This window comes from Delphinus delphis, chromosome 19 (genome assembly GCF_949987515.2).
Source record: "Delphinus delphis chromosome 19, mDelDel1.2, whole genome shotgun sequence".
Taxonomy (NCBI): domain Eukaryota; kingdom Metazoa; phylum Chordata; class Mammalia; order Artiodactyla; family Delphinidae; genus Delphinus; species Delphinus delphis.
Genome location: NC_082701.1, coordinates 48,329,604 through 48,344,191, shown reverse-complemented (window position 1 = coordinate 48,344,191; position 14,588 = coordinate 48,329,604). Strand labels below are relative to the sequence as shown.

Genomic DNA, 14,588 nt, shown 5'->3' with positions numbered 1-14,588 from the left:
TTTCCTGGTCTATAAGAACTGAATTCAGAAGTAACATTTATTCCAAAGAATAAGAATATTCTTTCTTTAACATCAAAGGATGACCATCAGTCTTTAGGATTTGAATAAGTGCATTGAGCTGTTTAATGTTATTATTTAATTGTTTTATGCCACAGTATGTTGTGTAGAATTTGGGCAAATATGGTGGTTAAGTAAACTTAAAAACATAGTTTTCAAAAGTTGATTTCAAAATTGCATTTTCACTTAGTACTTGCCTAACAGCTGCTTAAAAAATATAAAAAGAGCAAATTTTGAATTTAATTCTGATATTAATAATCAAGAGAATTATAATGTGGTAAGGAGCATACCCAGGCATTAAGATATGCGTTACTTGCAGAAGTGATTGTGTGGAAAGTCTGATTTATGTCTTTGTTCAAAAGGTTTGCCAATTCAGAAGGTACTGTTTTCCATGTGTAGTGTTAGGAACACTGAGATGGTTATAACACCATCCTTGCCATACAGAGCGCATACTCTGTTGGAGGAAATGGGCTGATAACAAATCAGTTAAGGCCAGGGCTGTATATACAGTAGTATAATGGCTTTATGTCTAAGGTACAGAAGAGACTGACTTGGGCTGATAAGGAACGTGTCAGAGGTGGCTAACACCTGAGCAGTGTTGCACAGGTTAAATAAGCATTTATCTCAAGAATTTAGGGGGTAAATTGTCTGATGCTTCTCCACTGTGAGTGAACTCTGTCTCATGATCATTTCTGGGATTTAACCTGAGGTCCGTAATTCATAGCTGTAAACACACAAATATTCATACATGCATATACATGAGCATATGCATTCATGCCTATAACTAAAACATCTACTTGGGAAACGGTCTTTACTGGAAGGACACCAGTCCACATGATTGAAATCTGAACAGTTTTTCTTTTTTAAAAGTAAAGTCTTTTGAAGCCTTATATCTTTGACCCCATGTAACACAATTATGAATAACTTTTAAAACCCATTGGATCATGAGGTGTTCTTCACAGTGCATGATAGGATCTTGATTACATGAACAGGTAGTTTTCAAAGACTAGTAGAGATAATAAAATATTGAAAATATTCAACTTTGTTAGAAAAAAGTTTAGACTAAGTTACCACCTTTTGATACCTACAGTATCAAAAATTGATGATCCCGGGCTTCCCTGGTGGCGCAGTGGTTGAGAGTCCGCTTGCCAATGCAGGGGACACGGGTTCGTGCCCCGGTCCGGGAAGATCCCACATGCCGTGGAGCGGCTGGGCCCATGAGCCGTGGCCGCTGGGCCTGCGCGTCCGGAGCCTGTGCCCCGCAACGGGAAAGGCCACAATGGTGAGAGGCCTGCGTACCACAAAAAAAAAAAAAAAAAAAAAAAAAAAATTGATGATCCCAGTAGTTGTGAGGCTCATGGAATTGGTATTCTTGCACATTGCCAGTCACATTGTAAATGGGTATGAAGGATTTAGAAAACAGTTAGACAGCTGAGCTATAAAATAGTCATACTTTTTTTTTTTCACCTCATCATTTGACTTCTGTCAGATGGATTCTGTTATAGGTAATTCAGACAGTGTAAATGTTTATCATGGTAAATGTAGCTGTGAAATATTGCATACAACCAAAATGAATGAGTGGGAAAAATAAAATATGACTGCTCCCCAGAACAAATAAAATTACGTAAGAACACAGAAAATTGCATTAATTAATTAATTGCAAAATTGCATTAAACATTGCACTTAAAATTTTGCTTTTACTTTTTTAGTACATTAGAACATTTAAGAGCTGCTTTAACACTATCTGTGACTATCTGACCACAAGATTGGATCACTGAGAAGCAGGAGATTTTCTAGAGTTTAGGAAGGTATAATGTTAATGCCTTTAAATGTCCCTGAACATGCCTCCTGCTGTAAATAATCAGCATGGTTTGATCCGGGCTACAAGGTTTGCTTTCAGGAGTGAGCGGCTGCAGAGTCAATGTTTCTGGTGGCTTTGGTAAATCAGGCATCTACTAAGATAGCTGTAGTGGAGCTTATGGTATCTTTTCTTTTTTTTTTTTAAGCGTTTTAAAATTTTATTCATTTACTTTTGGCTGCCTTGGGTCTTCCTTGCTGCGCGTGGGCTTTCTCTAGTTGAGGCGAGCGGGGGCTACTCTTCGTTGTGGTGCGCGGGCTTCTCATTGTGGTGGCTTCTCTTGCTGCAGAGCACAGGCTCTAGGCGCCCGGGCTCTAGGCGCCCAGGCTTCGGGAGTTGTGGCTCTCGGGCTCTGGAGCACAGGCTCAGTAGTTGTAGTGCATGGGTTTAGTTGCTCTGCGGCATGTGGGATCTTCCCGGACCAGGGCTCAAACCCGTGTCCCCTGCATTGGCAGGCGGATTCTTAACCACTGCACCACCAGGGAAGCCCATCTTTACTTTTCTTTATAAAGTTTATCTTTGAAGGGTTCCAAGGAGGTGGTTGCATTTGTGGACCTGTTCATGTTTGTGTGTCTTGTGCAGAGTCCTGCTGAGTTGCCTGGGTGGGCATGGGTGTGATTACCTAAATCTGGGCTTGCAGCAACTGAAACTGCCTGAGAAGCCTGTGTGTTATACGATACCTGGAAGCACTACTGCCCATGGCTGCCTCACGCCTGAGGGAGATTGGAAATAGGCTCTTGTAAACAAGTGTATAAATAGCGTAAAAGCTGTGTTTTAAATGGTTGAACCTTTTCCACACTCATGAACTTAAGAAAATCATTTTATGAATTTATTGGGATTTTGTTTCTTCAGAATTAGTCCATTAATATCACAAATGCTGAGTGGCAGGCACTTTTCAAGGTACTAGGGTTATAGCAGTGAACAAAATTAAAGTCGTATTTGTATGGAACTTACATTCTTAGAATGACATCCTAAGTCTCACATTTTCTTTGGAGGTTCTTGTGTAACTGATATTTCTTAAAATTCAAAATAAGCACAACTTTAATTCTATTAATTGTTATAAGAATTTTAGCACATGTTGATGAAGATACAGTAGGCATTATATACCAAGTGTTTAAAATGTATTTGGGTACATGAAAGTTTTCTTAAATCATACCTTGTTCAAAAAAGTAAAATATTGGGCTTCCCTGGTGGCGCAGTGGTTGAGAGTCCGCCTGCCAATGCAGAGGACACAGGTTCGTGCCCCGGTCCGGGAGGATCCTGCGTGCTGCGGAGCGGCTGGGCCCGTGAGCCGTGGCCGCTGAGCCTGTGCGTTCGGAGCCTGTGCTCTGCAATGGGAGAGGCCACAACAGTGAGAGGCCCGCGTACCGCAAAAAAAAAAAAAAAAAAGTAAAATATTTTGCTCTTGATATGATGCAGTGACAAAGGCACAATCACTTCTGTAGGATTCTTGCCATAAATGCATGACCTCAATCTAATTATGGGAAAGCATCAAACTAACCCAAATTGAGGAACATTCCACAGAATAACTGGCCAGTATTACTCAAATATGTTAAGGTCATGAAAGACAAGATAAGATTAAGGAACTGTTAGAGATTGGAGACATGATAATGAAATGCAATGTGGTACCTCAATTGGATTCTGGCCCATAAAAAGGACATTACTGGGATAATTGGCAAAGTTTGTAATTAGTTAATAGTATTGTATCGGTCCTAGTCACCTGGTTTTAATAATTGTGCTATGGTTATGTAAGATGCTAATATTAGGGGAAGATGGGTAGAGGGTATACGGGAACTCTACAACTGTTTTGTTAAGTCTGAAATTGTTTCAAAATATAAAGGTCAAAAGTATAAATTTGCTTTTTATTTATTGGTTATTTTAAGTATAAAGATGTTTATAAAGATACTGACTGATCAACTGGGAAGAGAAAGAATATAACTGTTAGCTCAACACAGTACAACAAATCTTGATGCACGATATTTCACTTCTTTATGAAGTAAAGCAGTTTGCTTCAGGCTAAGTGGTTTGTTTATAGCCTCTCTATAGCACTTCAGTAATAGCAGCTGACACTGAGCAGTTCCAATGCTGTAGAATGGCTGTTTTGAAGCTAGAATTTCTTGCATGCTTCCACCAGCAAAGATCTTATGGTTCCCTGGCATGAGAGTTTATGGTGAGTCATTCAGCTTTCCTGGAATGTGTCCTGTGTCCTGTCAAGCCATTCCAAAAACAGAAAGCATCCTCCTTCCCTCCTTTTCAGTCCAGTTAGGAAAACTACGCACCAAAGCACAGACCTGGGAGGTTGCACTGTGCAGTGGAAGGAGCATAGGGTCCCAGACTCTGTGCTCAGGCACACTAAGGTGCTCCAGCAAACTCACAGGGACAATGGTATCTGTTAGATACCATGTGAACTGCTAGTTCTAGGTTGTTCAGTTTCAGTATTTTGAAGATATCTATGGTGGTTTAAAATATGTCCATAAATTATTTGTTATTCCTCCCTTCAAAGGAGGATCCTGATTCCATTCCTCTTAAGTATAGGCTGACTGAGCTTGTAATTGATAACATGTTACTGCAGAGATAGGTTCTTTGAAGGCATTGTGACTTCTTCCTTGCTCTGTCTTTTGGATTGCTCACTTTGGAAGAAGTTAGCTGCTGTGTCATGAGGACACTCAAACAGCCTTGTGGCCTCCTGCTAACAGCTGAGACCCCCTCCCAGAGATTTTCTTAGAGCTTCAGTTAATCTGTGTTATGTCCCCTTACTCAACCCTAACATGGCTTTTGTGTTTTTCTCTCTAATCTCTGTTTATGCTAAATTTGTCTGTGTGTTGGTTTAAAATAGTCTGTTTTAATAATAATCATAGGAAATTTTTGTATAGCAATTAACATGTGGTGGTAGTTTACAGGTATTAACTCACTTATCTTTAGAATAACACTTTGAGGTAAGTACTATTGTTTATTCCCTCTTATAGATGAGGAATATATGGTCATCTACATATTGAGCAATATATGCTTCCATCTATTGGCTAGTGTAAATAATGTTGCAGTGAATATTGGTGTACAAATCTCTCTTCAGGAGCCTGCTTTCAGTTCTCTTGGGTACATACCCAGAAGTGGGATTGCTGGATCATATAGTAGTTTTATTTTAAATTTTCAAGGAACTGTTTTCTATACGGTCTGCACCATTTTACATTTCCCCCAACAGTGCACAAGGGTTCCAGTTTCTCCACATCCTCACCAATACTTGTTGTTTACTGTGTTTTGTTTTGTTTTGATAGAGGCTGTTCTACCGGATGTGAAGTGGTAAAGACTTGTTCGTTATGTTTAGTTTGCAGTAATTTGCTGATGATGTATATGATTTTCTTCTTGTTTAGGGTACTCTGATCTTGAATCTAAAAATTTAGGTCTGTCACCAAATTAGGAAAGGACCATCATTTCTTCATTATTTTTCTTCCTTGATCTCTTTCTTTCTGAGACTCCAGTAGTAGACCCTTTGTTACTATCCAACAGGTCTCTTTGAGGCGCTCTCTTTTTTTTTTTTCTCCCAACCTTTTTTTTTTTTTTTTCTGTTCTTCAGATAGGATAAATTCTACTGATCTATCTTCAGGTTTACTGACTTTGCACTGCTGTTTTCATTCTGCTCTTGAGCCCACTGAGTATGTTTTTATTATACATATCATATTTTTCATTTCTATAATTTCTATTTCTTATAATTTATATGCTGAAAATTTTTCTTTTAATTTCAAGTGTGTTTCCCTTTACCTTCTGGAGCATAGTTATACTAGATGTCTTCAAGTCTTTCATAAGTTCAGTATCTGGGTCATCTTGACGTTATCTTTTCCCTTGAAAAACGGTCATATTTTCCAAATGTTTTTCTTTATCAAATGATTTTGAATTGTATCCTGGACATTGCCATTATGTTGTGTAGGCTTTGGTCCTGTGTCATCCTCTGGAAAATGCTAAGGCTCCTTAGGTGCAAACTGCAGCTTCTGTTTCACCTTCTGTGGGTGGTGGTTCAAATATCACTTCAGTTCTTAAAGCTGGGCTAGGACTGTTCTGTGCATCAGTGGCTTAGAGGTGAGCCTGAGGCCTTGTGGCTTGTACACAGAATTAGGAGATCTCCTTCTCTGGTTCTCTTCACTCTGGGACTCTCCCCTGACCCTTCAGTGCCCTGGGGGCTCCTTTGCCTGGTTCATCTGACCAGAAAGGTGGAGTTTTTATTGGCGTTTTAGGCATCCTCGTGGTCACTACGGCAGTGTTCCTCCTGGACAAGTCTACCCTCAGGACAAAGCCATAAAGGGAAAAAAAACAATGGAGAAGCTTGTCCAGTGCAATTGCTTCTTCAAGTTTTGCCTCCCCCTACAATTCAGATGCTTTTGTTTATTTTCAGAATCCTCTGGTAGCTGTTTTTGGTACACTGTCTACAGTTTTTAGCTATAATCAGTTACAGTAGCATGGGTTGTCACACTGCCGTAACAGAACTAGACCCTGTATACTTTTATTCCTTTTTGACACTGGGATTATTTTGAAGTACGATATGGGGTTTATTTTTATTTCCAAGAAGTTATATTTAAGGGTACATCCTTAAACTGACTAAAGAGGATGTTTATACTGATAAAAGATGCAGTCTATGGGAATTCCCTGGTGGTCCAGTGGTTAGGACTCGGTGCTTTCACTGCTGGGGCCCGGGTTCAATCCCTGGTGGGGAACTAAGATCCTGCAAGTCCTGCAGTGTGGCAAAAAAAAAAAAAAAAGATACAGTCTATCATGATTTTTAAATTTTATGAGCTAAAAACTTTTTGTAAAGGGCATGAAGAAAAAAATAGTTGGAAACTCAAAGACAAACCAGAGTCACAGTAGGAGATTCAAAACACCTTTCTCAGATTTGACAGATTGAATGGAGGATTTAAGTAACAAAATTAATTTCCTCAGTATACTTCATTTAATGGCTACTTGCGTACAGATAAGTTTATTCCCATTCTTTCCAAATGTCTTATAAAACATTTATCTGAAATCAGACCAAAAAAAAAAAAAAAACCCAACTAGGTCACAGAAAATTTCAAGTTCTCCAAAAGAAAATTTCAAGTTTTCCAAAGCATGACAATATGCATCGTGGACTACAGTGAAGTCGGAAGGTTAGGTGTTACCTTCTTTTCATCCTTGCAGTCACAGATTTTTACCAGCTTCTGCGCTGGGCCTGATGAGAGGGTGACGGCTTCTAGCAGCAGATATACCAGGCAAGTCATGGATGCCAACTGGTTTCACTTCTCAGAGTCTAATCTTTTTAAAGGTAATTTCTGGTTTATGGGGTCATCTGACTTTTATAGCCACTTGCTTACGTAGATTGGAAGCAGATAGACTGAATCGCTTGCCTAAAAGTACACAGTTGGAAGCACATACCCTTCTGGTTCATTGTTCTCTGCCCACCTTATACCACGGGCTGCTTAGTCTGAGTCTCAAAATGCATCTATTCTCAGTTTATTTTGGAGATTAAGGGAAGAGTCAAGGCAGGAGTGGGAAAATTTGGCGATCACTTGGATCTTATTTTATTTGAAATTTTGAGGGCTTCCAGGACGTCCCTGCTGATGTGGTTTTTAAGAAAACTAAAAAAAAAAAAAAAAGAAAAGAAAACTAGATTTTGGTTTATCAACCGTACAGGTCAAATTTATTTGTTTGGACAATTGGGGTAAGAGTTATTAAAGGAAACCAGACAAATTTTAAAACAAAATTAATTAAACTACCACAGAGAAGATATTTGAGGGTTGTGGTGTTGGGGATGCTCTCATCATTAGGCATAAGCTATCTTTCCAAGATAAGGCTGTATGAGCCAAGTAGTGGTGTACGGGCAGACCTCGGAGATATTGCAGGTTCAGTCCCAGACCACTGCCATCAAGAGCAAAAATTGTAACAAAGTGAGTCACATGAATTTTTTGTTTTCCCAGTGCATGTAATGCTATGTTTACACATAGCCTATTAAGTGTGCATTGCCATTATGTCTAAAAAAACAATGTACATACCTTAATTTAAAAATACCTTATGGCTAAAAATTTCTAACCATCATCTGATAACACAGGGTTACCACAAACCTTCAATTTGTGAAAAAACACTATCTGCAAAGTGAGATAAAGTGAAGTGTAATAAAATGAGGTCTGCCTGTACACAGCTTTGGCATTTTTGGTGACTCTGGACAAATTGCATGGCCTACATATTTTTTCTTTTCATTAGGAGACTACTGAGGCATTAAACCCACTTTACAAAGCTAGCTTAGAATTTCACTGTTTCAAGATCTACTTTGTATACCTTAGACAGCTTAGTTGAAGTACTTCTTCAAGTAAATTGTTTAAAGAAATCAAATTAGATTTTCATCTGATTTTAAAATGTTTTTCTCTCTCTTAAGACATTTACAAAAGTATTATTACTACATTGGCAGGTAAGAGAGAAAAGAAAAAAAAAATAGACCTTAACCTAATCACTGTTAGCATTTTGATGCATTATTTTTCACTGTTTTTTCCCCCGCCAATTACACCTTTTTTTTTCTCCTTTTACTATCTGGCTACTTAAGGGGGTGATGGTGAATTAATGTGGTTGCAAGTTAATCAGGGGCCTTCAGTTTCACTCACTTGACATTACTGTCTTCAACCCTCTCCTCCCCACTAGAGTTGGAAGAGAGGGGTTAGTAAGAACCATTCAGTTGTTGCCTAATTACTAAGTTAATGGGATGTTCCTGTTGCGTGTTCCACCTTTCCTAGGTAATCAAGAATTGAGTATAGTTTCTTAAACCTTAGCAAGCATCAAAGTCACATGAAGGACTTGTTAAAACACAAATGCTGGGCCCCACTCTTATAGTTTCTGACTTAATAGATCAGGGTGGGCCTGATAATAAGACTTTCTCACACTTTCCCAGATGATGCTGATTCTGTTAGCCCAGGCCCACAGTTGAGAACTATTGGTGTGTAGACCATGATTTTTTGAGTGATCCTCTGACCATCACTGACCTCCTTCTGATAACCAAGAGTTGATTTTAGTTGAAATCATAATTTAGATATTTTACATTATGATTTTCATCCCAAGCATTTCCCCGAGTTGCTGTAAAGCATTTTAACTGAAAAAACTACACAAGTAATGTATGTTCATTAAATAAAAATCAGGGAGAAAAGAAGCTAAAAGAAAAATTAGTTACAAATACCTAAATCCAGGTCAATACTTTTAGTGTATATCTTTCCAGTCTCTCAATAGATAGACAGACAGACAGATGGACAGTCTTTCTGTGGTCATACCACCCAGAATGTCTTCGATTTTGTCTGATCTTGGAAGTTAAGTAGGGTCGGACTTGGTTAGTACTTGGATGGAAGACAGACACAAAACTGTGTGTGTGTGTGTGTGTGTGTGTGTGTGTGTGTGTGTGTGTACACACACATATATACACAGACAAATATATCTAACAAAAGTGAGATCATTTAATACATGTATTTTTAGTTATGTAGTTTTTTTACTTGCTATGTAGTGAATATCTTTTTATGTTGAATATAGATCTAAATAATTTTAATTGATGCAACATTTTCCAGTTTATACTCTAATTTATTTAATTAGTTCTCTTAAGAGTTTTGCTCCAGTTTTTCATTATTAAAAATAATACTGCATTGACTATCTTATGTTTCTCTGTATTTGCTTAGTTATTTTCTTAGGATAATAATCTACATGTATGATTGCTGTGTCAAAGGTTATGCACTTCCCTGGCAGTCCAGTGGTTAAGACTCTGCTCTTCCACTGCAGCACAGCCAAAGGAAAAAAAAAAATGTTATGCACTTCTAAGAATCTTTGCTAGTCTGAGAAACAAAAAAAGTATTCTAGTTTAAGTTTATATTTAATTATCAGTAAGGTTTATTGGCCATTTTATTTCTTTGTGAATTACCTGTTTATATCCATTGCTGATATTTCCATTGAGTGTCCATCTTCTCATTTTTATTTGTAAGATCTTTTTATTAGAATGTAAACTCTTTGCCATATGTTTAAAATAGTTTCCCCCAGTTTATTTGACTTATATCTTTTTTTTTGCGGTACGCGGGCCTCTCACCGCTGTGGCCTCTCCCGTCGCGGAGCACAGGCTCCAGACGCGCAGGCCCAGCGGCCTTGGGTCACGGGCCCAGCCACTCCGCGGCATGTGGGATCTTCCCGGACAGGGGCACGAACCCGCGTCCCCTGTATCGGCAGGCGGACTCTCAATCACTGCGCCACCAGGGAAGCCCTGACTTATATCTTTAATAGGTTCATTTTCCCCACCTGCTGCCCCGTGCAGAATTCTTAACACTTTTCTGGAGTCAGATGGTACCCAAAATGCTTAATTACCATTTTTAATGCCTGTGTGATATTTCTTTGAGTGGGGTCTACCAGAATTTAGTTTATTATCCTCAACTTTTAGGGGTCCTCGAGAAGGCCTGAGTGTGTCATCTGTGCTTTGTTTTCAAAGTTTTTCTACTTCTTTTCTTTAACCAGATGCTAACCCTGAGGTGACCATGACAATGCTTCGCTGGATCTATACGGATGAGTTGGAGTTCAGAGAAGATGATGTGTTCCTGACTGAGCTGATGAAACTAGCTAATCGGTTTCAGCTACAGCTCCTTAGGGAGAGGCAAGTCACAGCAGATATATTCAAGCACCTCAGATGGTGGTGGCTGAGCTTTAATTATGCCAAGCTCTGGGAAAACAGCTGCTTCTGCTAATGTAAATAACTTTTGCAAGGTGTTCTTTTAAACGCAGTAGTGGGGAGAGAATTTTATCTCCCTTGCTTTGTGTTATCTTGTAAGCTAAATTTTGCCAAAGCTTTTAGGTATTCTCTGTTCTTTCACTGGTTTATTACCTGAGATTACATAGCTGTGTGAACTGATGAACTGAATATGAAATAATGTAATCCAATGTCCAATGCCTCAACTTTCCCTCCTATACCATTTCCTTTTGACATTTTATTCTACTTTCTGATATATCTACTTAGAAGGAGTTCTTGGTCATATTCTCTTGTTAGAAACACATTAATGACTAAATTAGTACATGAGAATCTGCTTCAGTAAGTTTCATAGTGTTTCTGAGGTCTCACTTCATTTGTTAACTGCTTTTTAGGTTTAGTCTCCTATGTTTTTTATATTGCATTTTCTCTGTTGCTCTCCCGAGTTGGCCTTTATAACAACAGAAAACAAAATGTTCACCAGACGATATCAAGCAAAATGCCCTTTAGTTTTTGTTGGAGATATGGCCCTTGGTAGTCAGCTTGGTAGATGGAGCGTCTTTTTATGTCACTTAGTAATCTTTTGTATTCTGCATGCGTGAAGGAATGGCTTTTTTCCTGGGTGGGTGGAGAGGTAGTTTCAGCTATCAAGAGGCATTCCACTTGTTGTGTTGCCCTCAGTGAGTCAAGAGAGACCTTGCTACTAGAGCTGCTTGTTCTGTTTTCTTTATGAGGCTGATGTTTCCCCTGAGATGGCCCACTGGGCCCCACATGAGACAAGTACACAGGTTACTCCTGACTGTCTGTGATTGATGTGGGCTTGAGTGCATTTTAATACCTAAATCCAATAAGTAAAAAAAAAAATCAAACAAGCAGGTCTAAGGTTTGTAGGTACCTACAGTATTAGGTTAGCAAAGATAACTTTACTGTCAGGGCCTTTCTTTGGGTGAGTTTTTGAATCATCTGAGAGTGAAATGAGAATAATTTTGATTAGATTGAGTGTGATTTATATCTACTTTTTCCCCCCCAGATTTCCTGAGCTTTTTCCCATTGACCTTGTCAAACTTGCTTGTAAATTAAATTGCTTTGATAAAAGTGCCCTGCAAAAAAAAAAAAAAAGTGCCCTGCAAGTTTGGAGTAGTTTAGATAATTGTAATCTGTGTAATGGATTCTTTAATTAGAATGTTTGTTGTTTATTGACTGATTAGGCTTCATAACTGTCAACATGACCAGATGCTCAATGTTGTATTGTTGGATGTGGGCATTAAGTTTATCTGTCATGGCTTTGTTAAGGGCTGGGATGGAAGAGACCCAGTAGCGGGTTCAATTGTTGGCTTTTGAAAGGTCACAGAGCGCCCACTGCTGTCTGCAGGAGAAATTACACATTTGAAATAGTAAGTGAAAGGGCCCCAACACAAATGTGTGCAGTTAAATGTGAAGCCGGTGTTGATCATTTTTGTAATGTAGGGGTCTTGGTGGTTTGGGAATGCTATCACCAGTTTGATGAAAAGGAGGTTTTGGGCATAAGCATTATCAGGAAAATACTCTTAAAAAAGGAGAGAATTAATGGTGTATGCTAACAACTGACAGTTTGTATAATTTTTTCCTGATTATTAACTACGTATTCAGTTCATGGTATTTAGAAAGTATAGAATGATATAAAGAAAAAAAGTAAATCGTCTAATTCAACCACTGTTAACCTTTTGCTGTTCATTCTTTCAGTAATTTTTCTGCCTTATGTTCATACACGGGATTGATAAAAAACTAGACAGGAGTTTGTGGGACGCTTGAGTATATGCTTGACTTTGTACTTTAAAAATTAGGTTTATCATTTTTGTGCATCTGTGTCCTTTTTGTACTCTAAAATTAAAAACGTATATTAACAGCAACAAAATCCCTTTAGAGGAAAGTTAGTCTGCCTTGCTACTTTTCAAAGAGAAGATATGAACTGAGAATCTGAGTTTTTAGATATAATTACATGTTCTTCAGTTGTGTAAATCATGTCAGTTACTATTTATAGGCTATCCAAATAGTGAATGTCACTCTGGGGATCCCAGAATTTAGTGAAAATGAAGTGTCTGCCAGTGGTAACAAAACATCTGTCTTCATGAAACATAGTTGAGTATCTTGATAGAGTGTATTTTGGCAGTAGTAAGGAGGGGAATAGAATTTTCAGACTCTCAGCATTTGTCTGTAAAAATGCTTTGTAAAGTCAGTACTCCCTGAGATCACACCATGTTTTAGGACATTAGGATATTTGTCATTGTAAAAGTGGTAAAAGTTTCACATACCTGAAAAGAGGACTTTTCTCCTGGAATGCTCTGATTTCATAGCCTGGGTCAGAATAACTTCAAACATTGCTGTCAGTCTGCTAATAGTTTGGGGAAACTGGTGGTACAGACAGCAGAGGCTCAGAAATAGAACATTGTTATTCATTATTATAGTAACTTATTTAGATATTGTGACAATTTGAGTTAAAAGTGCCCTGGGGGAGATGCTTCTTCACACCAAGCTGTGTAGCTTAAAAACAAAGCACTTAAGCACACGTCTTGGAATAAAATGGGTACCTGCATTTACTGCCAGATGGAGAAATGACTCCATGATTATTCTTGCTCCTAGCCTAAGGTCTCATTTGTGAGGTTTAGAAAGTTTGTTCCCCCTTCTTCCCAGGTCTTTCTCATGACTTTCTTCCTCTCCTCCCTCATCTCCCACTCTCCACTTGGTATCCAAACCTCACCTGTTAGAATTGGGAGTTATCCGCTAGCCAATCAGTTATTCTTATTTATAGTAATACTGAAACCCATTCTTATTAGTTATTAAATTATGCAGCTTCCTTGAGAAGGACCTCAGCTTTCAAGCAAGCATACCTCCTATGTACCTCAGACTGTGCAAGGTTTACATAGTTTTCCTTTATCTTGGAAAACACACAGAGATCCCCTAAACCTCTGAGATAGAGTAGTGTCTCACAGGGGAGGAGGTGGGGTCACAGGGAGCTTGTGTAGTTTGGCCCCTCAAATTCCGTGGGCCTCAACTCAGGTCTTTCTCACCTCACGGTTCACTTTGCGTTCAGCACTGTATGCTGCCCTTGTGATTAGAACATGGTTTTTGTGGGAGCTGGGGACAGAAGCAGCGGTGGGGTGTCAGGGAATACCTGATGCCACATTAGGCCTCTCGACTGCCCTTGGAGGTGAACCTGATTTGTAGGGAGATGTTCAGGCAAAGGAGATGGGAGGGCCGTGTCACCTGCCTCCTTCCCCCGGGCCCTGTGCTGTGGAGACCCACCAAGATTTCCAGGAATTCTGGGGCAGTGGAAGTGTGGGCCTTCCCAGTGCTACATCTTCTAGTCTAGGACATGCGTGTGCCTGCTTTGTGCTGCCAGAGGCCTGCGTGCAGCCCTCTCTTCCCTGACGTAGTTGGGGCTCTCTTAGTGATTGTGAGAGTCTTGTTATTGTTGCTGTTGTTGTTGTCATGTTGTTACCAGGCTCTATGGGACATCCGTTGTAGCCAGTTCTTCTCTGTCTGGTGTACTATAGTTTGACTCTTAACTCAGTTGTTTCTATACATGATAGATTTTTAAAGTGGGCTTTCTAAAATCAGCTTTATTGAGTTATAATTCTCATACCATATAGATCACCATTTGGGGAAGACTTTTAAGGAGGTGTTCATTTATTGAGGCATAGAGCCTCATATTTGAAGTGATTTCTAAGCCACACTGGTTGCGTGACAGAGTTATGCTTGTGGGAACTGCAAACGTGTCCCATACAATTAAACATCAAAGGACTGAATTTGATTTATTGCGTGTTTGATATTACAATTGCCTGTGTGCTATGATTACTGAGTTTCACGTGATTACTTTCAAGGCAGTTGGGGGGTTAAGCTTAACATATTTATTTACAGATTATTTTGGTTCTGACCAGAATGAGCAATATAATAATGAAATTCTAGGACTTATAAAATACA

The 14,588-nt window shown here is 39.0% G+C and overlaps 1 protein-coding gene across 2 annotated transcripts in view; it reads left to right on the top strand.

The window, feature by feature from the left end:
* Nucleotides 1-14,588, top strand: part of ANKFY1 (ankyrin repeat and FYVE domain containing 1) — a 76,734-nt gene that overhangs the window by 22,011 nt on the left and 40,135 nt on the right. For both annotated transcript variants that reach the window (XM_059996899.1, XM_059996901.1), the window contains exon 4: nt 10,403-10,538. In XM_059996899.1, coding sequence (XP_059852882.1) covers nt 10,403-10,538 — 136 coding nt within the window. The remainder of the gene's footprint in view (nt 1-10,402; nt 10,539-14,588) is intronic.